At 42.1% G+C, this 24,082-nt stretch overlaps 1 protein-coding gene across 3 annotated transcripts in view; it reads right to left on the bottom strand.

The window, feature by feature from the left end:
• The window catches only part of SHPK (sedoheptulokinase), a 130,635-nt gene that overhangs the window by 6,372 nt on the left and 100,181 nt on the right, over positions 1–24,082 (bottom strand). For 2 of the 3 annotated variants that reach the window (XM_069226345.1, XM_069226346.1), the window contains one exon: positions 17,819–17,994. In XM_069226345.1, coding sequence (XP_069082446.1) covers positions 17,819–17,994 — 176 coding nt within the window. Of the gene's footprint in view, positions 1–13,884; positions 14,086–17,818; positions 17,995–24,082 lie in introns of all 3 variants that reach the window. The other variant, XM_069226344.1, reaches the window with a different exon arrangement.

Below are 24,082 nucleotides of genomic sequence, written 5' to 3'. Positions count from 1 at the left end.
GGAACCAGAGGAAACAAGAATCCTAGGGCAGGCCAAAGCAGGCAAAATCCCAAGAAATATGACAGCATGTCTTGAGCAGGGTTGCAAGCAGACGTTCTGGAGACGACTACAAGTGGGAGCTCTAGCCAGAAAATAGCTTCAAGAGGAACTCCAAAACAAAGCTGCAAACAAAACTATAGGACAAGAAAGGGTATTCATGTAGCTGGTCTGCAAGCTGACATCCTTGACACGGCTGCATGTGGAAGTGAAGGAGAGGGAGCAACTGCGAGCAGAAGTCTAGGGTAGAGCTATGAGTGGAGGTCTAGGGCACCATGTGAAAGCCCAGTCAACAGTAGTGTGCAGATGTTCAGGAAATGGTAGGCTCGCATCAAAAGCAAAGTGCACACCTGATGTCCAAGAATTGTAGCACAGAGTCCACGGATATGGACAGTGTGGTAAATTATTACTAGCGCAGGGAGAAAGGTGAGGAGGAAAAAATACACTGCTTAGGAAGCACTGTAGGCTGGCACCAGGCACTGCTTAATAGGTTGTGATACCAAATGGACATCAGTGGGAAGTAAAACTTCCAAGACACAAAGCCAATGAATGCATGATGCACTGATTACAGCAGCCAACGAAGTGTATGTACCACAATGACAAGCACCTATTTCCCCTGTACCTGTTATGTGGAGACACTTGAACAGTATATGCAGGCTTACAAAAATGTTGGATATCTTGAAATGGTGATAGAAGTACTGTTAACTATCCTTGAAAGAAAGAAAGATGGCATTTGCAATCTTAGGAGAGAGGGCCAAATAGTGTGGCTGTCTGCAGGCACTACTACAACTGCAGCCTCACCAAAGCTGCTAGAAACCATGTCAATAGACGCCTCCAGAAATAAACTTTCACTACAACTTCTGGTCAGAGAGAGAAAGATATCATTCGTGCAATAAAGTTGACGTGGTTAACCAGTGGTTTCCAAATTCCCTCAACCAGTGCCATGACTTGAACAGCCACAAGTACATTCTGTTAAAGTCATAGAATCACCTAAATTTGGTGTGGCTGGGAATATTTCAAAATTTCCGATCAGAGGGATTTCATTATATTCTGGTGTGTTACCCTTTTTAGTTTTGCAGGTCTATATAACAGATCGCTCTGGGTTTTTAGCATTGGTGAGGCATTTGCTTCGGGTAACTTACCTGAAGAGGAGTTAGGTCAACTCCAGTCTCCAGTGTACAGCCAGTTTCCGACATCCAGTGCCACTTTACTAAGAAACACATTCAAATGAAGCAATTTCCTTCTACTGTGTACTTTGAGACAGATTATTTTAGTGACATGAACCAATATCGATTGGTCTCAAGTAGCCGACTCCATCTTGAAATGTGGTGTCTCCTGTAATCAATGTGGTATGGTAGTGCTATAGTTTGGAGTGGTTACGTCTCCTAGACATCATTTCGCAGCACTACTCTGTGTCTTCAGTTATCATCGTTGTTGTAAGAACAAGCCATTCCACTTTTGGAATCTCCCCAAAGAACGAGTGACATTGGGGGGGGGGAGAGTACAAAATGCAAATTTGTTCAGTTTGAATAGTAACTGTTTAGGCTTCTGCCATTACAATTTATCACCATAATCAAAACAATTCAAAATATTTTGCAGAAATCCCCAATTTTATGATGAGTTAAATATGAATATATTATTAACTAATATCCTCATGTGAAGGACTTAATCTCCAACAGTGGTTGAAGGTGGGGCCCACCAGCACTCATTTTTGAGGACTGGCACTTACTTTTCCTCATCAGACTTTGACCCACAGCGAGAGAGAAAAACACAATAGGATGAAAAAGAGAAGGACAGACAAACAGTGACAAAATGAGGAAGCAGGGATGAAAAACCTGCAATAGTGAGATAAAACAGCAGCGGGTGTGGAATGGAAGTCACTTAAACTCCTCTTGTTGGACATGATTTCAATAACACAATTAAAAGCTAAAGAGGAACATGTCAAAAGCGTTTCAATGGGATCACCATTTAACTTCAATAAATTCACCGTGGAAGTCAGTGTCATGGCATGGGAGTGTTAGTTCAGGACTAGTAAGCTGTGCTCCTATGAAAACAAAAGACAGAGCAGACAAGTCACGGCTCTGTGAAATGCATTATAACCCCTTTCTAACCATAATTCCATCGATTAGAAGCAGGGAAACTCATAGGTTTAGTAAAGTGAAGGGGTTCATGTGGAGGTTAGCTAGAGGTTGGTGGACAGGGTACTTTGCCACTAACATGGCAAATTGGCTTGTCTACTGTTGGAGTGTGACTTTTAAATTAATATTAACATGAAAAGCTTGCAATATATTCTGTAATGGAGCTACACAGAAAATGTGTTAACATAGAAAATAATGCACGCGTTTGAAATGTGCCCACGGGGAGTGGCCACCAATATATAGAAGGACTAATGAAACTTATTAATGATTAATTAATAATGTACTAATGTTATGAATTTGTATTAGCATATTCTAATTAAGAGTTATGTTTTGGGGTTTTGCTAAATTAATCACTAGGCCTTAGTTAGCGAGGGTCTGGGCCTAGCTGCTTGGTCTCATATTAAACTGCGTTTTTCTAAAAGTGCAATGTGCTGCTTTCCTGAAGGACACGAAGCTGTACTTTTCCAGAAGCTAGAGATATGTGTGTAGCCGTAGTAAATTCTTTCTCATGGGACCAGACTTGTTCAAGGAGACATTCTTGACGAATGCAACAGTGTAATTTGTGACAGGTACAAGGCTGTCTAGACTAGGAGAAGACAATGGGACTACTGACTGGAGCGTAAAGTGTAACTTTCTTACCGGACATTCCTATCAATGAAGATGTCAACAACGTGGGCCAATCAACTGCATGAGAACTGTGTTTTGTGAGAAATTCTAGTGAGGTGCGTGGAGAATTATTGGACAGAGATAATGATGAACCAAAATTGATCCAATGAGGAATTAAGGGCTAGTTCGACAGTTATGGTATAACAGCATAACCCAGCCATTATTGGGACACTTTTGCCATTATTCTTTGAGACTTTGCTGTTCTGATATCTTAACCATCGTCTATTGAATCCTTACGTGATACATACTTCTACTCCTTATGAGGGAAGTGCCTTGTTCTTAGCTATGCCATACTTAGACTTTGCCCTGTCCTATCTTTGCTGATGCTGAATCGACTGATGTCATGAGGACGAAGACTGATGCTGATTGCTGATTCATTGGAGGGGTAATTATCTGATGCAAATTGTAATTGTCTGTTTGCCTTTTCTTTCTAGGTACCAACTGCTCTTTTGATAGAAGCCGTAGTTGAATGTTTTCCAAATTTGTGTTTACTAAATTGTTTTGCATGAAGCCCAACATGCTGATGCTAATTCGAGGTTAGTTAAGGTGCTCACTAAAATCTGACACAAATAGACAAATGACTGGGTTCTTGCTTAGTTGAATCTTGCACAACGGAGACTTTGCTAAACTGCTTCTTATTAATGATGTGATAATGCTGAATAAGTGTTCTCTATGACTAGATTAAGTGTGTTCTAATTACAAGTTTGAAGAGTTACTAATGAGATTGGTTGCTAATGAGATTATCGGAAATGACTACTAGATTGTAACTAATAGGAAATAAATGTCCTAACACTTAAATTAGATTTGTGTGGTTATTCATTGGCCGAAAGGTCATGGTGTGTTCACTTATCGATTCTTATTGAATGTCATTGATTAACTTGTTGATTAGGTATTGTGAATATTGCTTGACTTATTGTCATATTGATTGTGATGTTAAAAAGATATCTCGTTCTGGGAAGTCTCCGAACGTTGTCAAAAGGTTCATCGGCCTAGGTGTGTCTCCTTGTAAGTTTACTTATCAAGGTCCTGACACGCTATCACTACTAAACTGAAAGTCTGCCATCTCGATTTAGAGTTGGGGGAACTGTCATGCTACTACTGGTGAACACCTTAGTTCAAAGGCCTGCCGGACACAAGGCTGCTAGTCTAAGCACCTCGGACCGTCTGCCCTAAGTAATCAGATTGTTTTTTATCCCTTTGTGAGACCGACAAGAAAACCCTGACTGTCCCGCAAATAAAAGAAATAAAAATGACCCCCACTTCCTGGGAGAATACTCCCACATTATCACTGCCATTTGTTTTTTGTTCCTTGAGTTGGGAGTTTATTTTTGAGCAACAAAAAATCTGTTTAACTTCAGAATGAAACATGGCGGCTGCTCAGAAAACTTTCAGTACTTTTGGAGGAGCCGCCCTGACAACATCTCCTCTGAAAGCATGGAGATCTCCAAACAGGGCAGGCGGTAATCTGCCAGAGTGGCAACGGTTGTTACCTTTGTTACCCTGCTGCACATCTGGCTGCCCAGCAATCTTTAAATACTGTCCTAAGCCTGCTAAAGTCTTCCATACTCATGAAATTACATTGCCCATATACAGCCTAGATACGTTAATGCTCTAATAATATACTAGAGTATAGCCACATAAATGCTAGGACTTTCCAGCATTTTTTTTTTTTTTTAATAGTACTGTCCCTTATTAGGTGTTATTACTTTGTGTCATACTACATGTAAGCCTTGATTGCTCACACACTCACCCATCACTTTCCTCTTTTCGACCTTTAGACAACTACATTCTTATCATCTGAGTCTAACAAAAGCTTCACAAATGAGTTCACAAACTGCATCTTAACATTTTCTCTCCCATTTAATCACATCTTACCTTAAGATTTTGTTATAAGCAAAAAGATGAAAGAAACTCTCCCTTATATCTTAAACTTCAACAAATGCCCCATTAACCATCCCACTCCAAAGACAGCAAAGATCTAGCCATCACATTCACCCCCATTGCTTCACGGCCTCCCCAGCACAGTTAAACAAGACAGTTTACTTTGCAATGTCCATCTTCCATTATGAAACACTATAAATTAATTAAGGGCAACAACAAAAAAATAATCAAGGAAAAGGTATTAAGTACCTTCAAAGACATTCTCATCAGCTACGTGTAACAAGACCTCCTCTTTCTTGCATCCACCCACCATAAAGGGATAGGAAATGCTTTTAAAAACATGCTGGCATACAAGAAATGCAAATGCATGGATTGTGGCATTCTGTCCCTTGCACGCCTCAACCCCTGCATTTATGGCATAATAGACCCTTGCCTCATGAGTACTGATGAGGCGGGGGGTTTTGCAAACTGCTGCAAATGGGCACTCAAAAACCAGTTTTGCAAAAAAACACTGACCGATTTAAGAGTTCACCTTGTAACATCAAGTCTAATATGTCATGTTTATGTATAGCTATTTTGAACTGCTTTGAGATTAAAAGAAAAAAGAACGGGAAGACAGGGGAGTTAGGGACTAAGCCAGCTTTGTATCCCAGACATGGTCAGAGAAAAATGCACAATCTTCAAGATATCCTCTACGGTGAGTAGGTATAAGTGGAGAATTCTCGGAGAAGGAAGCTGAATATGAACTTAAAAGAGCCATGACTGGAAGGAGGCCAGTCTTAGGATTCTAAATGGGTTAAAATAGGAAGAATAAATTAGTCATGTGGGTTTTCTGATGAGTCAGGCCTTATCAAAAGCATAGGCATAAAGGAAAATGTGACTCTACTTCCTCTGGAAATCTCAAACAACTCTCCTTTCTGTCTCATGTGCTGTGGGAGTGAGATTCATAGGATTATACCTTGAATTAGTAGGGTCTTGAAACCTTCTACTGAAGAGAGATGTAGAACTTCTGTAGCCCGACACCCAGGACATATTGTTTAGGATCAAGAAAAAACAAGTTGTTTTAGTCTGTTTTGTCCTCTGAGCAAGTAGGAATAATCCCCTGCAGCACAAACCCTTTGTTTTCCAGACTCCAGTTAGACAGTATGGATCTGGGAAAAAGGATAAAGATATGCAAATTGTTTAAACTGGTATACAGTTCACTAATGTAAAATCTTTACAGTCGGGGTTAGCGCTCTAAGGATATACAATGAGCTTGGAGCTCAACTTGCATTACTGACAGTGGTTTCAGTATAAAAACATGCAATATATAACAAATTGAGACTACTACTTAAGACTCCCCGGAAGCTCCCTGAACGCATACAAAACAAATACAGAAGACTGGAGGCAAGTTTGTCGACTATGTGCTTTCAAAATAAAAATGTACATACAAAATGTGCAATGTGGGGAAAAAAAGCTATGTTAAACTATTTTGCACCATTATAAACAATTAGAAAAATGTGTTGAGGCATACAAATATTTTTTTTTAAATTACTACTGATGAAAACGTTGTAAAACCATTAAAGGCACCATGAAAATAAATTAGGCACCCAATTATTTTAAAAAAGTTACAAAAGTGCACCTGCAGGGGTATTTCCTTGCACCGATGCACATTTACAACTCTCAAGAATTCACAAGAGTTTAAAGATCTAGTCGTGGAAACCTTATGCCTTCAAACCTGCTGTGAACTCCAGTTTCCAAAAGCATATATGCACATATATACATTCAGTCATGCGAAAATCCATTGTGAGGAATAAGTCTGTGATGTTTTCAGGTGTGGGAAGAGATACAAGAGAATGCACCAACTCAGGAGCCTTCCAATCTTGGAACTCCTACTTTCGCCCTCTCCTATTCCTGGATAGTTGATTGCGGAAAAATGGCAAAGTTTAAGCCGAGCTAGAATCTAAACCCAGATTTAATATGAGGTCTAGGATAATCAGAGAGTCTATTCCTTGAGCTCCGACATAATGAGAATGTAACCATAATTGGCCACCTCAATGCATGGCACCAAAAGGATCAAGTTTTTTTTTTCAGAAGCATTTAGTCCCTTGGGCATGCAGATATTTTATACAATTCCACATTCATTGAATAGCTTGTAGCTGGTTGTGAGGATGGTGTAAATGTTTATCCTGGAGAACTTCTAGGCAATGGCTTTAGGCACATTACAGAAAAAGCCTGATTCACAAACGTTCTGTGTTTAAAGCCAGATTTCTTTATAGTAGGAATAGTCCTAAATTCTTATAATGCAGCACATATGTGCATTAGCACAAGCAACTTTTTATTTACTTATTTTCCTTGGGGGCAAACCATTTGCATTACACACCATTTAACTATGGAGGTGTTCACGCTGAAAATTCAGGTACTCCTGCCCTTAAAACAAGGTGATCTGTATAGGTTTCCAGGGTGGGAAGCTACATGCAAATAACAGGTGAATACCTACAAGCGTATGAGTTGGCAGGTATTCAATAACTTAAGGGGTGGACCCACCAAGGACCTCCATAAACTCACTTTATCTTTGGAAGCTTGTATATGCATAAATTACACCACAGAGGCAAAATAGGAAGTAAAATTCCACAATTCCTGAATCAGGAGCAAGATTATAAGGGTCATTATGAGTTTGGTGGATGGAAAAGGCCGTCCGCCAAACTCCCACAGTTAGGTTATCGCCAGTTTGGTCCCCTTCCTGCAGGCCCCATTACGAGTTTCCCACTGGGTCAGCGGGAAACAACCCACAACATTGATGCCAGCGGCAATGCTGCAGTGCGTAGGGTACATCAGCACCTGCTGCGCTTTTCACTGTCTGCAAAGCAGACAGTGAAAAGCATGGCGGGGCTGGCCATGGGGGCCTCTGGACTGCACACGCCAAGTGTATGGGTGGTGCAGGGGGGCCCCCTGCACACCATCTCCACCAGTCTTTACATGGCGGGGCTACCGCCATGTAATCACCGGCAGAAAAGGGACTCGTAATCCTCAGGGCAGCACTGCTTACAGTGCTGCCCTGGTGGATTAGGACTGCCAGACCGATGAAAAGTCATGATCTGGCGCTGCTGGCGGTCCGACCGTGCTGCAATCGCCACAGTCGTAATGTGGCTGCCGGACCACCACATTGGCGCCAGTCTGACTGCCACCGCGACGCTGGTGGTCTCAAGACTGCCAGGGTCGTAATGCGGCTTATATTACCATTATAACTGCTCTCCACAACTTGGCTGAATTTAGGTGTGCCCAAAGCTTCAATCAAGTATCAGGGTCAGTGTCTTAAAACATGATCTTTATTAGAAAAGCAGCCAATCTAGGGGTTTAAGGAAGGGCATGCTGTGATCCAAACATGGACAGCTAGGTGGCATGGCGTTACCGGCTTTGGAGCTTGGACAGTGTATTTACCTAATTATCACAGACATTTTGAAGAGAGTAGTAAAGTGAGGAGCTGGTGCAACAGACCTAGGTAGAGTAATGCTGCTTTGATGATTCGACTTAACTTACTGTATTATATTTTTAATCTGACAGTGAGCTGAGTCCATCCAAATCCCTAGATGCCTTACTAGGAGTGACACCCATACCTATGGCAAGATTTCTCAAAGACAGGTGGCTGGACATGGGATCGTGAGGGCTATAGCCAGCCACTAACCAACATTATCTCAGTCTTATTTGGATTGAGCGTTATGTCTCTCAAGCCCCTCCAATGATCAGTTGCCAGAAGGTACTCACTGAAAGCTTTTATATCTTTTTCTGAAGATGTTCATGTTTTTAAAAAATAGTAGTGTGTCAACAACATAATTATGACAAAAAAATTACCAAGCCTTGCACAATTTCATCAGAGGCCCCAAGTATGCGCTAAAAAGCACCAGGAGCGTGCTGTTCCTTATGGAACACTGGTAAATCTACAATGAAAATGTTTACTTCATTTCTGTCCAACAGATCACTATCAAACTACTTTATCTGCCCCCTTACTGCTTCAATTCATTTGCTCTGCCTCAAGGAGCTATCCAGCAGCGGTCATGACTAAACTCTAAGATTTTCAATATTCGTATGGCTCCCCTGGCTGATATCCATCCATTTTGCTTTAAAACCTACTCTTACGTTGACGACACACAATTCATTTTTATCACTATAAAAATCAGTCAGACTTCCAGGACAAGTTCTGCTACTGTATGTCTGCTGCTGCAAGGCTGATGCACACCAATTGTCTTAAGCTCAACAGCAAAAAAAATATATATATACATTTTGCTTTTAATTTCAAAACTTTCTTTTTGGGCACCTCGGTGGAGGTAACCTTTCTTCACCAACCGCTGAACCCTTTTCCTTCAGCAAAAACCTCAGGATCTGGCTTGACTGCTAGTAGGTTTCTAAAGTTTCATCGATCTTCTTTGCCCTTTTGTGATTCTAAAGGTAAGTGCTTAAATTTTCACCAGCTTCTTCCAGTAAGACTGTAGCCCAGTCAGTCAGAAAACTAACTATTTTCAGTATTATACATTAAAACCACAAAAGTACCCAGTCACGTAAATTGCATGCTGATATAAAATATATAAACTTGTTTTACAATACTTGGATTTACAAATCAGCTTAAATTACAAGTAACAGTAAAAATCCTATTTTAAACAGTAATATATTAATATTCTGCCCTTATTTGACAAGCCCTTGCATTCGTTATCTCATTCCGAGAAATTGATATGCCCAACATACTTACGAGGTCTTTGCCTAACTCATGGTGCCCAAGACCAGGCTTAGTCAAGAGCCAAGCCATTGCCTATGGCCTGACTTTACCCACCCCAGCACCCTTTTTTGTTTTCTCTTTCCCAGCCTACTTTGGATGATTTCTTCACCTCAACAGTCGTGACTACACATTTACCCTCATGGCTTGCCCACCCCCTAATTTTCCTTGATACCTCTTCTCTCTCCCCTGTTAACGTTATTTTCTTCCAACCAGTTAATGTAGGTGGGAGGATTGTTGTACTTGTTGCTTTAATTTCTAATAAAAGAGATCTTAACCCTAAACAGAAATACATTAATTTCCATTACTATCTCTTATGCAAATCGCATGCCAGATATGGGTTGACACTCTAAGACAGACATCAATTACAGCTCAATTTAGCTGTAGAAAAACAGGACTTGTCTACAGCATCTTATTGTATTCTCTCTTGAGATGGGTTTGATAAAAATTAATTCTAGGAGGAACGTAAAAACAGCAGGAAAACAAAGTGCAGAGTGTCATGTTGGGTGGTACTATCACAAGGGCAAGGCTCTAAGGACCTTGACCAGTCATTGCAACTGGGAACTAAACAATACAATGCACCAGGCTTAATCTAAACCAGGTAAGAATAAATCTTTGAAGGCCAGGGATGCTGTCAGGTGAAAGGGAGGAGTACAGTGTGTAGGTGGCTTTCTGACTGGCTACAATACGTATTTCCTCTTTAAGTGCTGAAGGCATAAATGCTTAAATATTTCCTGCTTTTTTACACTAGAGTCGTAGGGACATCAAAAAAGTGTGGTCGCTCCAATTTGTGACTGTTTTCTAATGTTGCCTGAGCCATGGTATATGACTCACACAATCAAGAGACAAATAATCCGATAGGATCTGTCTATTCACCGGTGCCTCCTGATATGTCCATAGCCTATGCCACAAGAGGAGAAGAAGCCCAATATAATTTGCTGTAAATGGCACTCCCAATATATGTTAGAAGGCAAAAAGTGCATAAGTAACCTTCGTCAACTGGTCATTTCTCAGATTATTCTTCTGCTCCCATGCGCCTGCCACAACAAAAAACACCCCTGGGAGGAGAAGGTACTGACCTGCTTTAACAGCATGTCCTTAATACTAAAATGACAAGCAGCTTCTTGTTCCCAGCGATCATAACATATTATTTACCTAGATTTTCTTGTAGGTCCAATTTGCCTATAAACAAAACAAAGGTATCATGCAAAGCTCTTAGTGCAAGCCATCAGCGCCGCACCATCCGCATTCTGGAGAGTGGGGACAGTGTGGTGCTCAATCTGTGGCATATCCCTACACCACTCCATCAAGAACCTCTGTAAATTATTGATATAAATGGTGAAGAGGAAGGATGCCAAGACAGAGCCCTGCCTCAACGCTCGGCTGAAAAGAGCTCATGAGAACTCTTCCCATTTATTTCATACCCAACCCTTGCTGTGGTTCTGTGGTTCAGGTAATTAAGGATGCCCACTTCCATCCCTATGACTCCATCACGTGCTACAGCTTACGGTGTGATACACAATCAAATGAGCTGAACAGATCCATGAAGGCAAGATACAGGGCACCCATTTTTGCAATCTTATATTTGTGAATCATAAGGAATATATTTAGGCATTGTCAACAGTGCCTATTCCCCTCCAAAGCACATACTGAATATCTTCCAGGACCTGATGTTTCTCCACCCAGTCTTGCAACCGCACTAGCAGTATCCTCCCTGGGACCTTAGCCAGGGTATCCAGCAGGGATATTAGGTGATAACAAGTTGGATCACTGTGAATCCAACCAAAATTGGCAGAACAATTGCAGATAGATACTGACCAGGTTTCCAATTTCCTTGTGATCCAAGCACACCTCTAGACCTGCTATAAGAGGGCCCCAGAACTCAAAATCAGCCTTAAATAAATCTGCTAGGATCCCATCAGGCCCCAGGACTATGACACTGGTATGTTTGTAATGGCCTTGGCCACCTCTTGTAGTGTTGGTTCAAAAATCACCCAATCCTCAGATGATAATGGGAAACTACAAGAATGCTTGCAGATAGAATGACCCCATAGTTCCCACTAACAAGCACATACACTCGACTGAGATTGCCACCTCTATAAACGGAGCCCCTTCTACCTAAAACATGGGTGACTGATCATCTGTCAAAATAATGTGGTGTCCTGTGGAGGACTTCATTGTATCTTCCCAGGAATCTTCCTTGATGGCTTTCAACCCCTGAGCGAGGACTAATTTGTATCTGTTTACATTCAGTGATCCCTGTCTGGGATCTAGTTCATTTCTTTAGGGATGCAAAGACCTTGGTGCAGTTGTGTTCAAACCATCCTTTCATCTTGCTCCCCTGTCTTACGGTTTTATCAGTTAGCGCTTCTTTAATTTATCTTGATATTTCAATAAAAGTCCTCTTAATTGCCATCTCCTCTATGTTATTGTCCAAACAAATACCGATATTAGATATGTTGGCCCCAAAAACCTTCCTCAAAATTATCTCTGGGTTAACCCTCTCCCATGTAATTTGAGGGCCAATTTCCATTACTACGTCAATGTCAATGTGGTCCAGTCCCTGGTTACCTCACGAAAGATTCTCTATATCTTGGATTGCCACATTATCGCCTACAGCACCTCCAAATAGACCAAAGTGCATCCGACAGGCTACTTCTTAACATACCTTGCCATCACTTCATTTCAAATCATCTTAGGCAGCACCATTGGTTAACTACTGAAAATTGCTCTATTTCCAAGACATTCTACATTCTTTTCAGATCCCTCTCTAACAAAGGTTGCAGGTATCTGCAAATTCTACGCCTCCGAGCTGCAATACTCTACTTGTAAGCTCGCCCATATTCTGTGTGTTAACAAAGTTAGGCAATGTATGTTACCTTCAGAAACAGTTCAGACGAAAACTAAAAACTTGGCTGTTATCTCACTACCTTATTTTCTTCCAGGTCTCCAAACAAACTGCTAGCACCAGAATGCCCCACTGAAGGTAAAGCACGCTGTACAAAATGCTGTTCATTTATTCATTCATTCAGCTACAAGAGGTTGAATTTTCTAACCTAACACCTTGAAATCTATCACGTAAAAACGAATTCAACCAGATAAGATGATTTATCATGCACTCAACCAGCTAATAAGATTGTCGAGGATGTTTTACGAGTCAAACAAAAAATTGAAACACAGGGGGTCCGAATAGAGCATGTCAGCTGGTATCATAGAGGCTGGCCATCTAACTGTTATAAATGAGTCTATTTTCTTACTTTCATCCTATCAAATATTCATAAGCACTGTAGAAAGACAACTTTAAGTAATTAATTAAAAGCAGCCTGCCTAGCTCGTACAAACCATCTAATGTGAAAATGAACCATTAATTTCATGTCAATTGAACCAAACATCTTTTGCGTAATGGAGAACACTAGCATATTTTTTTTCATTTGCTTCTTTTTTTATAAGAAAGAGGAATATTCAGAGTAAACAGTGCAGTAATGGCTTTTTAGAAAGTCTCCTGATGATTTACCGATTTTTCTAAAGTTTTTCCAAGATTATGGCGCAGTAACCACAGGAGTGCTGTAAGAAGAGCAGCATCTGCTAAACACAGGACTTTATGTTTCCGTATTGTCTTATTTGCCCTATATTCTTTATGCAGTGCCTTTGGTTGCAGGTGGTGGGCATTCGTTTTTGGGGCCTGGGATTTTTTCATCATCAGACTTTGACCCACAGCAACAGAGAGAAAGGCAGAAAAGGAGGAGGACGTGAAAAGATGACAGTGGAGATACACATGTATTGGCAAAGCCAACAGGTTTGTTGTTTGTTGCTTAGCCTTTGGCTTTGCCAATGTTTATTTTGTTTGTAAAAGCATTTTGTACGAAGGTACACATGGTATGAAAACAAGCATTGTTTAAATGCCAGAATTCCTTATTTTTCTGTAAATCCAGACACTGCATCAGTAGTCCCTCGCAGTGAAGGGGACTAATTATTGTACGGATGTTCACATTGTGCAATGGTACAATTCCATCACTCACAGTCAGGTAAACCAATGGCTGATGAGGGCGGACCCTGTTCCCGATGCTGTACGTTGCAGTAGGCGGAAGAAAAATGTGAATGACACTACAGCAGAGGGAAAGGGCTGCATGAAAAAAGGACTACTTGAAAGGTCCTATAAATGTGTGTAGTATATGAGTTTTTTTCGAAAAACGAAATGTCTTGGCTAACACCAGACCTAAGAAGGACCTGCAAAACTGAAATAAAAAGACAGGAATGGCATGGCGGTGAAAGAAAGAAGCATGAGGTGGAATCAAAACCTGAGAGCCTTGTATTCGGCGATCCTGGCATTAGGCTGTGCCGGTGTAAGCTCCTAAGATTTTTGTTGTTGTTGTAATTAAGTATTGGTATATGTTTATCCTAGGCCACACGAATTACCTAGTTCTGCAGTCCACTGGCTCAGCATTCGGACAAACTCAGCCAGCACATTTCCTCCGTTGAGAGAAGCCGCCACAGCCAAGTAGCGGTTGTTGAAGTACGGGAAATAGGCGACAGCTGCCTGAGGGTCGGGGCTCTCCACAGGCTGGAACCCCGGAGGCAGAGAGAAGGTCAACTGTGCCGAGGTGCTGACGTTGAGTACTAGGACATCAAACAAAGGAGTCAGGGTTAGACTGCGAAGAACAGGTGGGCCCGTATTTATGATGGCCTAGTTACGGTGCCTGGTATAAATGGAAGACACCAGAGAGGGGGAATAACAACAAACTCGAATGCTTTATTGACCCCCCCCCCCCGGTCTAGTGCTGAGATAACGGCAGCATTTCTGGCACTGAACTGGGGGTTGGAGCAGACCTAGAGCCTGATACTACATTGACCAAAAAAATGGGCATTGAGCAAAGCACGCATTTTCTCGTTAAACTTGCAAGACATTTTGTAAGTAGGGCAAAGTAATTCATTTTAGAGCACAGCATTCCAAAAACATTGGCTGAAAAGCGCTACGTTTTAAAGTACTTTTGAAGATACACTTCAGCACTATGGATCTGGCACGAAATCCAGATTCACGAATTCTCTGTAGCGGTAAATTATGTATATACCTATAGGTAAATTGTCTACTAGCTATCAGGGAAGTTGCGCAGCCAGAAGGTTTGGCTGCTAATATCTCAGCCCAGTCAGCCCTGGAAATAGCCCACTACAATAGACCCTTGATGGAGGGTGGCCAATCTTCTACTGTTGATTCTGATGTGAGAGCAGGACTCTTAATCTGGTAGGAAAACCCTCTCAGATGACCAAATGGAATGCTTGCATCCCATTCTGTACTCATCATGGACTCGGCTATTTAAATGAAGAAAGAACTGAAAGCCACAAATCACAGCCCTAGAACATTTAATGTGTGGCTTGTGTGGGCTTCACAATGGGCAATATTCAAACATTGCGGTGTTTATGGAGAGATTCACTGATGTTCCTTCTGCCCTATTTAGTGTGCATACACGAGTATATATCCAAAAATTGGCAGATGTCCCGTCTTCTCTCTTTGCATTTAGAGTGTTTATATATATACACACACACACACACACATATATACAGACATATACACATACGTATACACTCTACAGAGGGCAAACAGGATGTCTATCAATTTTTGGTGGATAGCCCACACGTGCCAAAGTTACTACTTGACCTCTGGCACAGTCTATCATCAATAATTGTCATTCAGCCCTTATCCTTTCCAATATCAGACAATCCACAGTTATGGATGGTAATGATTGAATTAATCTGACCCACTCATTAAGTCTCCGGGAATATTCCATTCCCTAATTACTTAGCTTAATCAGGACATAATGGAGAGGGACCAACCATGAGTAATTCAATAACTCTCTCCATCAACTGGAAGGGTTCATAAGGTTTACTAGGCTTTGTCCAATTTTAACCAGACCACAAGCAGCCCCAACACAAATTATCCATACGGGATGCGCTGCAGCGTGTGGACCAGAGCTTGCCTAGCAAGGTCTTGACATTTACGACAACAGTTAAAAACTGATGGATGCAATACATGAGTCATTTGATTTACTCTTGATTAACGTTGGCACAATTAGTTCCATGGCTCATCTGTATCTTTAGAGAATGGAAGAAACGATATGGAAAGTAGTGTTGTGCCAACACCAAAAGGTAGAGTCCTGGCCTAAATGTTAGGCACATCCCTTCTTGGTCAGAATGCAAGTAACTCCAGACCTGTGTTGGGCATTATCGTGAGGAGATGTTTGATTTCTATTGCAAAGGAAGCTTGGGACTCAAGTTGGGACATTCCCACGTCACAAAGGGTGATTCATTCAGCATACAACTGATGGATGTAAAGGCTTGACTGGGCAAACTGGAAATTGCTCTAGGTGTAATCCATTCCACTGTGTAAGGGAGAGCGCTTACAGGTGGACAAACGCATTAAATCTATTCATGCTATAAAAATGTAAATATAGTCTGCCTGTACATTTCGAGTAATTGCTTGCACACAACAAGGAACGTTGAATACACACTCCCAATAGAAAAAATATAAAATTATAAGACACATTTAAAAAAAAAGCAATGGAATAGCGCCAGTGCTTACATAATGGACCTAAAGGTCACTCAACCACATAAATAACACATAATAGGCACTCGATATGACCCTGATGAGCTTGGTTTTTACAACGAACTAGGTCAAATCTGTAGTTTTTAATTAAACTTATGAAATTCTCCAGAGCATTTTAAAACATCCACTTTAAACATCTTTCTTGCTTTAACATATACAAATCATTGTATTTCAACCTCAGGTAGATCCGTATCATCCCCACGGGAGCCCTACTAAGGACATGCACAGGTCCTTCGTCACTCACACCGGCGTCAGCCATCCAAACTGTTCAAAAATAGGCAAAAACAGGCATCTCACCAAGGATGATTACAACAGCGGCAGCCCAGAAGAGGCACTGACCTCTTTACTGTACAGCTTGTAGATGTCAGGTATTCAGAACTACTCTTTGAGCTTTGTTGGATCCTGTGCCACTGATTCCAATCACAGACATCACATCATATTATCGATGAAGGCTTGAAGTGTCCCATTGGCATCGGTATTACTACACTACTTTTCAGTCTATATATATGATTTCTCTTTCACCTGGTCAATTCATCCATTTTGGTATCGTTTTTTATACGAATGAGGATGAGCTCCACAAATCCTGGTGCTGCCGATGCTTTGATGCGTTTCAATAAATCTTTTGAAGACTTCAATTAATCTTTTCTTCTGGCCTGCAGCCATTTGACCCATGATGATATTGGTTGCTAAACTGTAAACGACTGACATCAGTCTGTCCTTTGTGCTCTAAATCAGAGCACTAAGTCAATCTACTTCTACATTCACACACTTGGGCACATTCATTTTTGGAACTTTCCCACATATACAAATTCTGTGCTAGAGGGCTTAATTATTAACTCATTTATGTACTTAAGTAATTTTTCTAAGCACTGCTGTCACCTTTCGGTCACTACTGGGTGGAAGCATGCATTCATCTATATGTGGTACCTTGGCATTTTCTCGTCAGCATTCCAGTATGGCCTTCAGGGCAAAAGCATCAGATTAGAATAGCCACATCTTCAGATGCTGCTCTTATCTTAAAATGGGCATCCTGGGTCATCAAATGTGTAGTCCATAGTACAATAACCAGTATGTCGAATGCCATGACCCTAGTCCACCTTTTCTTGATCTGTGTAATTTTTTGAGGGACCTGTACTTGGCGATCCTAGGTATTTGTTGTGCCTGCACTGGGTGACTCATTAAAGCAAAAATCGCTAATCCAAGGTTACATTACAAGCATGAGATTTTGTTGTTTTGGTTCTAGCAAATGGAAATCATCAAACCTGTGTTTAACCCTGGCCAGTGTGTATTAATGTATTTCATTAAGTACCATCAAATATTCACTATAAGGATACTAAAAGTCACCAAAAAGATTAGTGATCGTACAGTGGCATGAGGACTCAAGCATTGGCTCATTACATTTCCTTTTTTACCTAGTGGCACTATGCCCTATCTCGGTTTCCATTTTGAAGGCTGGCATGCTCTGTCAGTTTTCCATTATATGGTAACACTACAACCCAGTATTTGGTCTTGTTGCACTTCTCTGAATTTTCTCAATCTTTTTGCTCTATATATTTCCGTGTGAGCAAGCCCGAGAATATAAATCTATCTGTGGTGATACATGTACACTGTATTGTGGACCAATTACCTAGATTTATTTAATCTTGCTGAGCAACCAGAAAACATAAATGTGATGAAACTACACTGGTAAAACTACAAGTGCATGAAAAGTGAAGATGCTTTTGGTTTAATGTTTAGTGCCATAGGTTATACCTGCATCTGTGTTCTCTGTCATTGAGGAGTAGACTGAACACTGGAAGTCGCCGAGGGCGAGGCCCACCTTGGCCCCCTTTGGTATTCCACACCATTGGTACAACGTCCTGCCTGCCACTTCTCCTGGCTCACCTATGTCAGGAAGCAGTGATACAGGAAAGCCAGACTCTCTCAGACTGAAGTAACAATAGGAAAAAAGAAAACATATATTGCTATCAGATGCTGTAAACATACTCACTGACTTTGTATACACAATCTCATTTAAAGCACATGGACAAACAGATGATGGTGACCATGACAATTCCAAGTGGAAGACAAAGATATACAAGAAATACCTGGTATATCCTAACAGTCTTCTTGCAGCATTTTCTCAGTCAAAGTGTAGGCAAGTAACCATTCATTGTAAATGTTTGCTAGGTCTTACTCAGGATCCATGAAATACCAGGAAAAACTGTTGATTAAATAGATGCTCTCCTTGTAGGTCATCCTCTTGGTCCATATAATGAACGGCACATTAGCATAAACCTCTGAATGACTGAACATGTTGATACAACTCTTTCTCTATTCTTGGGTCTGTAGTGGATACACCACATGTACTAATGAGAACTACTTTGGTATGGTGAGTAGTTTTGGTGTCAGAAAAGCCAATTAGACATCACTTAAAGACACGATAAAATACATGTTTTAATTAAGCAGACACAACGTGCGTCTACAAAAAAGCTGCTTGCCCTCCACACAGCTGTGATCATTTTGTTTATTTATCCAGCTGCCTGAGCTTCATCTTTCAGGGGCACACACATAACATGGAAGGCTATTAAAGTGTCTTAGATAGCCTGGTAATTTATGTTGTTTTTCTCAGACAGCAGCACAGATGGAAGGAGGGCAGTCATAAACCTACAAGGATTTTTAGGTCTGGCTTGACAGTGCAACGGTCACCTGACCGTTTAAGCTATACCAATATTATTTTACAACTCTTTGCTTCCACGCAGATACTTATCTATCCCCATGCATTACCATACAGCACTCCTTTGAAGCCAAACCTATCGCCATTGCCAACACTTGTTTGCAATTAGGTTTTGTTCAGCAAATGTAGAACAACTTAACAATGATGAAACAGGTGCATGGAGCGGTGCAAGATCTTGCATGTAAAGATTAATTTTTACGCAGTTTGTCCATAAAATGATTTACAAGGTGTCCGTTTCTCATTCGAGTACATAGACACTGCAAACAATAGAAGCCAGCTCTTTTGGAGCCCCACAGACGCTCAACTTTGCCTACACATTTACCTCCCCATTCCTTGACCCTGGTTCTTTTGTATGCTGAGAGGACTAATCAGGAAGAAGGAAAAAATCCCATCTTCCCATCCACACCATGTTACACACTCAGTGGTGTAATAAAGGCCCCTGCGGTGCAGAGGGCCCCCGAGCTCCAAGGTCCCCCCTCAGGACAGGACACTGTGCACAGATGGCAGGCCCCTGACTGGGTCCTGGGGGAAGGAGGCACTTCCAGGTACTTTTCAGGAGGCCTCTAATTTTGTTATGACACTGTACACAATGAAGTGTTGCATATGAATGTGATATGAGAACACCACCGTACGGGATGGAGAAGCTGAATACACTGTTCCCCCAAAATTCATAATTTTCCCGTGCTTTCTGTAACAGATTATAAACTAGAGGCAATGAGGAGAGGGCTTTCCTTGGCTAACAGAATGCGTGCATGTTCCTCTGACCTGGGAACCAATGTATGGGGCCGTGGCCAGCAGCTCCCCTAACATAAGAAGTGAGTCATGAGAAAGAAGGGGGAATAAGTTGATGTTTTAGATGAACCTGTTAAATGTGGTAGCAGAACACCAATTGCACATGATCAGCGTGCCTGTGATATATCACAGCAGCTTCCTCCTCGGGCGTGGTGGCTACACAAATGGCTTGTAAGGGCAGCACCACTTGAGCATAATTGCCAATGATGACAATATTCTGAAATATGATAGCACTGCCCTGTTCTATGGTGGCAGTTCCCTGGCCTATGCTGATTGAACTGAGCATGTGACTGAGGTTCCTTGCATGTGATGGCAATATATATTAATGAGGGCAGTTCCCTGGCATACAGCGATTGCAACCCAACACGGTGGATCTACTTTTTGGCACATTATCCCTTTCCCTCTGACATATTATTTACTTCTAAAATATGTCACATCCTGCTACGCAAGGAGGGAGCTGGGGATTGGGTCAATTAGTATTTGATGCCATTTTCATTCGACCAATACATTTGGCAAATTTACAGCACTACATGACTACTCTACTTGCAAGTACGGAAGTAAAAGAGTGTTGTTTTTAGATATTTTTGGGGCCTGAATGGTAAAGAAGAACATAATATTTAAAGTCTATTCCTATAAATACAATTCTGAAAATATTTGATTTTCAAGGGTCCACCAACAATTCAGTGTGGAGTGTGCTAGTCAGTTATTATTGTTAATATCAATGTATTAAATTGTTACAGTTACTCCTCCCCACTCCGCAGCGCCATTCTCACAGTGTGACAGACCTGTATGTAGCAGAATGTTTCAGTAGGCGCCAGTTGATAGTTGCATTGTAGTTCTGTAAGAGGGATGACATCTTCTTGGCATCACATGTCCCATTTATCAAAGCCTGGCAAACGTCCCAGTGTACGCAGGGCTGCTGAGTCCCATAGGGGATGGTGGGTTGCCTGTCTGATCCTCCCCTTCCATCCCAAGGCCTGCGTGGCTGTGTGCTAGAGGTTTACCACCACTGCAGTGGGGCCCAGAAGGTTACAGTGTTGATGGGGATCAGAGAGAGCCCTTTGCTACCCTCCCTCCCCCCCGGCTGCATCACCAGCATATCCATTCGGAACGCTGGTTCCTCTGCGGAGCGAAATACCTATCCATTAATGGTTGTCAGCTGCCCAGTCCAATAATAGTGAAAAAGACATTTTGTTCATGAATATAATTATATTGCTTAGCAAAAGAAAACTGCAACTTGATAATTCTCCTGCCTGAGGAGTGTGGTTGGTCTTCAATGTCACCAATATAACACCACTAGATGCAGTGGTTTTAAAGGGTTTATGAACCAACAGAGACCAATTTATATTCCTAGGCTCCCAAACAAGATGGAGCCCCGATGAGTACATGTAAGTGGAAGAAACAATTAAAATAGAAATTATAATCTGATCGCTATAGCAAAAACACACATTAAATTAGTATATGCCAATTCCTACAAGATAGGATCTCCATAACTCTAAATGACGACTGAACAAGGTGATCTAGCAAATTACAAAAGATGGTCAAATACATAACGAATTAAACTTCTAAATAGCCCAGTGGTAGAACCTAAACCAGAGGTGTCTAATGAAGGGCCAGACCTATGCAAGATTTTTAGGACATGTCTATAAGCTACATTTATATCCAATAAAAATGAAAACCGGGGAGTATCCTGAAAATTTGGTAAAAGAACCTCCTGGACTTGTGCTAAACATCCCTTGACAAAACCATCTACCTTTTTATTTACTTTTCATGGAATGTTTCTTGACTGTCTGCATGATGTCAGTAGGTCGATGTTTAAAAAAACAAGAGGCCAAACTCAGTGACTGAGAGCAAGGAGACAAGACAAAGCTTATTTACTAAAATAGGAGATCACCCCTATGAAGTAGTACAATGCAAGTCTTGTGCGCCAAATCCAGGAGATCCGACAAACAAAATCTGCTTCATCTCCTGGGGAACACCAGAATCATCCGTCTAACTTGGCTTTTTTTAAATTTGTGGATGATATCCGCTGCTGACCCTTTGCATGATGTGCATGGCCACCTTAAGTATTGGAGGATGCACTTCGGGAGCTGTGTGGTCGCCACAGGCATTTTCCAGCACAGCACAAACCACTTGCTTAGAGGGTCCGAAGGAAGCTGAAGCTACTAATTAAGCAAGGGAGGGTAATGCAAATGGAAATGTAACTGATTGGAGGATGATTGATGGAATCTGCCAATCGGCTGCCAATGTGTGTGCCAGTATTTATGTTGTGAGTGGAACTTTCTAGGGAAGCTGGTCTCTGAAAAGTCAGGAGAAAGTGTTCGTCCGCGCTGTCCACTAGGTAGCATTACAGGGCCTTAGCTCTACCCGGCCTAATGTTTATCCAGGGACCTTTGACATGCATGGGCCTCTACCTTGAGAAATAACTTTACATTAACACAACTGTAATATGCTTCAATCATGTGTTTCTGTCCATTGTAAAAAAAGACATAAAAGGAATGCCCATCTCTGAGCCTCTCTTTCGCACTTTGGCTCTGTGTTGACTACCTTGCTCAGCTGTAATGTTTAAATTGTTTACAGCAAACTAAGGTCCACCTCTTTCTCACAATCTTAGTCTTGAGACTCCGTTATGTTCCCTTTGTTTTACTGCATCATGTGCTCTACATTGCAGAACTGTTTGTGAAATACTATAATTGTGGGTCTTGCATTTATGCATTGAACATGTTCCACCCCAGCTTGGTATGGGAAACTCAAAATCGGATGGACCTGTGATTCACAGGCTGTTAATTAACCTCCTTAGTCTCCATTTGGAAGAGTGTTAGCATATTTTATTTAACAGTCCTGGCATACATGATGCATGAAACCCAGAGTTCGGCTGCGCGGGCAGCGTTGATTGCCCTAGATATTGAAAAGGCATTCAACACCTTATCGTGGGAATATCTATGGGAAGTGATGGACAGCATGGGGTTTGGCCCGGGCTTTATGTCATGGGTGCATCTATTATATGAGGCACCCAGGGCAGGGGTGTGCATGGGGCTGGTGGTATCTGACCCTTTTTACATTGAACGTGGTGTCCACTACCCCCGCTCCTATTCGCGCTTGAAATGGAGCCACTGGCGATACATCTTAGGGAGGGCCTGTGGAAATGGGGTATATAGGTGAACACTGTGAATCACATTGTGTCCTTGTATGCGGGTGAAGCCTTGGTGTATGCGACTGACCCAGAGTACTCAGTCCCCCTCCTCATGCACCTTATGGACGAATTCGGTGCAGTTTCGGGCTTATGCGAGAAAAGGCATAAGACAGTGCTCTACCCCATGGTGCCACTGATTGGACTCGAGGCAATTGATCGACTGTGAGTGAGCCTAGCATAGGAGACCTTCGCATTCCAATATTGAGGATGTGGGTGAATTATTCCCCTCAGCTACAATATGAGCTGAACATGGGCAGGGTGCTAGATGGCCTCAAAGCCTCTATTCAATTCTGGATAACGCTCCCACTCTGGGTTATGGGCAGAGTCGCGTTAAGTAAGATGATCTTGCTCCCAGCTATCTATATGTCATGTAGAATCCGTTCTGCGAGTTGCCACTATCCCTGTTTTGCCAAATCGGCAAGCTACTAGTATCTTTGATTTGGGCTGGAAAGAGATGCAGAGTCTGCCTTATTGTACTGAAATTGGGTGTAGCGGAGGGGGGACTGGGGCTCCCGGACCTCTGTCTGTGGCAGGCCTGCTCCTGAGTGCCACATTGTGGTGCGACGATGGTCCCAACTGGAAGAAGAAGCTACTAGAGGGCTTGGTATGCATACCGGAGCTCCCTGCACAGCTTATGTGTGGCTCTAGAATGCCGGTGGGCGTGCCCTTTGTGGGGTTGCTGGTGACTTGGACATGGGAACGGGCAGTAACACGGGTGCTGCAGAGGTTGCCCTAGTGAGGGCAGGCGGCTGCAACAAGGCAGGAGATTTATATCAAAATGCCACCTTTGTAACTCTGGAGGAGACCGGAGATTTGTTTGGGATTGGCCAGGGACAATTCCTACAGTATGCCAGCATCTCACGGACAGCTTGGGAGATCTGGGTGTCCTTCCTGGAGCAGCCAGCTGAATCTTACCTGTTGCGGACAATGCTGGACCCGGGCTCTCATAGGGAGATCCTATCCCGCCTATACGCTGCCCTCAAAATAGTTAGACAGATGTGTCAATGATGCTCGCAGCGTGGGATGTGGACCTGGAAACACCGCTCATGGATCCGGAGTGGACTAGGATTTGGGCACTTGTATATGAGGGGTCTAGCAATGGCAGATTTAAGCTGGTGCAATTCTACTATCTTCTACTTGACACCACAGCGACTTCATCAAATAAACCCAGCATGTCCAGACAATTGCGAGCACTGCAGCACATCTCCGGCTGGATTTGGACATGTTGCGTGGACCTGCAGGACACTGCAGCCATTTTGGCATGAGACAGTGCAGATGCTGCAAAGAATAACAGCAGTTAAAGTGGAATTAACTG

Source organism: Pleurodeles waltl, chromosome 3_1, assembly GCF_031143425.1.
Source record: "Pleurodeles waltl isolate 20211129_DDA chromosome 3_1, aPleWal1.hap1.20221129, whole genome shotgun sequence".
Taxonomy (NCBI): Eukaryota; Metazoa; Chordata; class Amphibia; order Caudata; family Salamandridae; genus Pleurodeles; species Pleurodeles waltl.
This window is presented reverse-complemented; position numbering and strand designations above follow the sequence as displayed.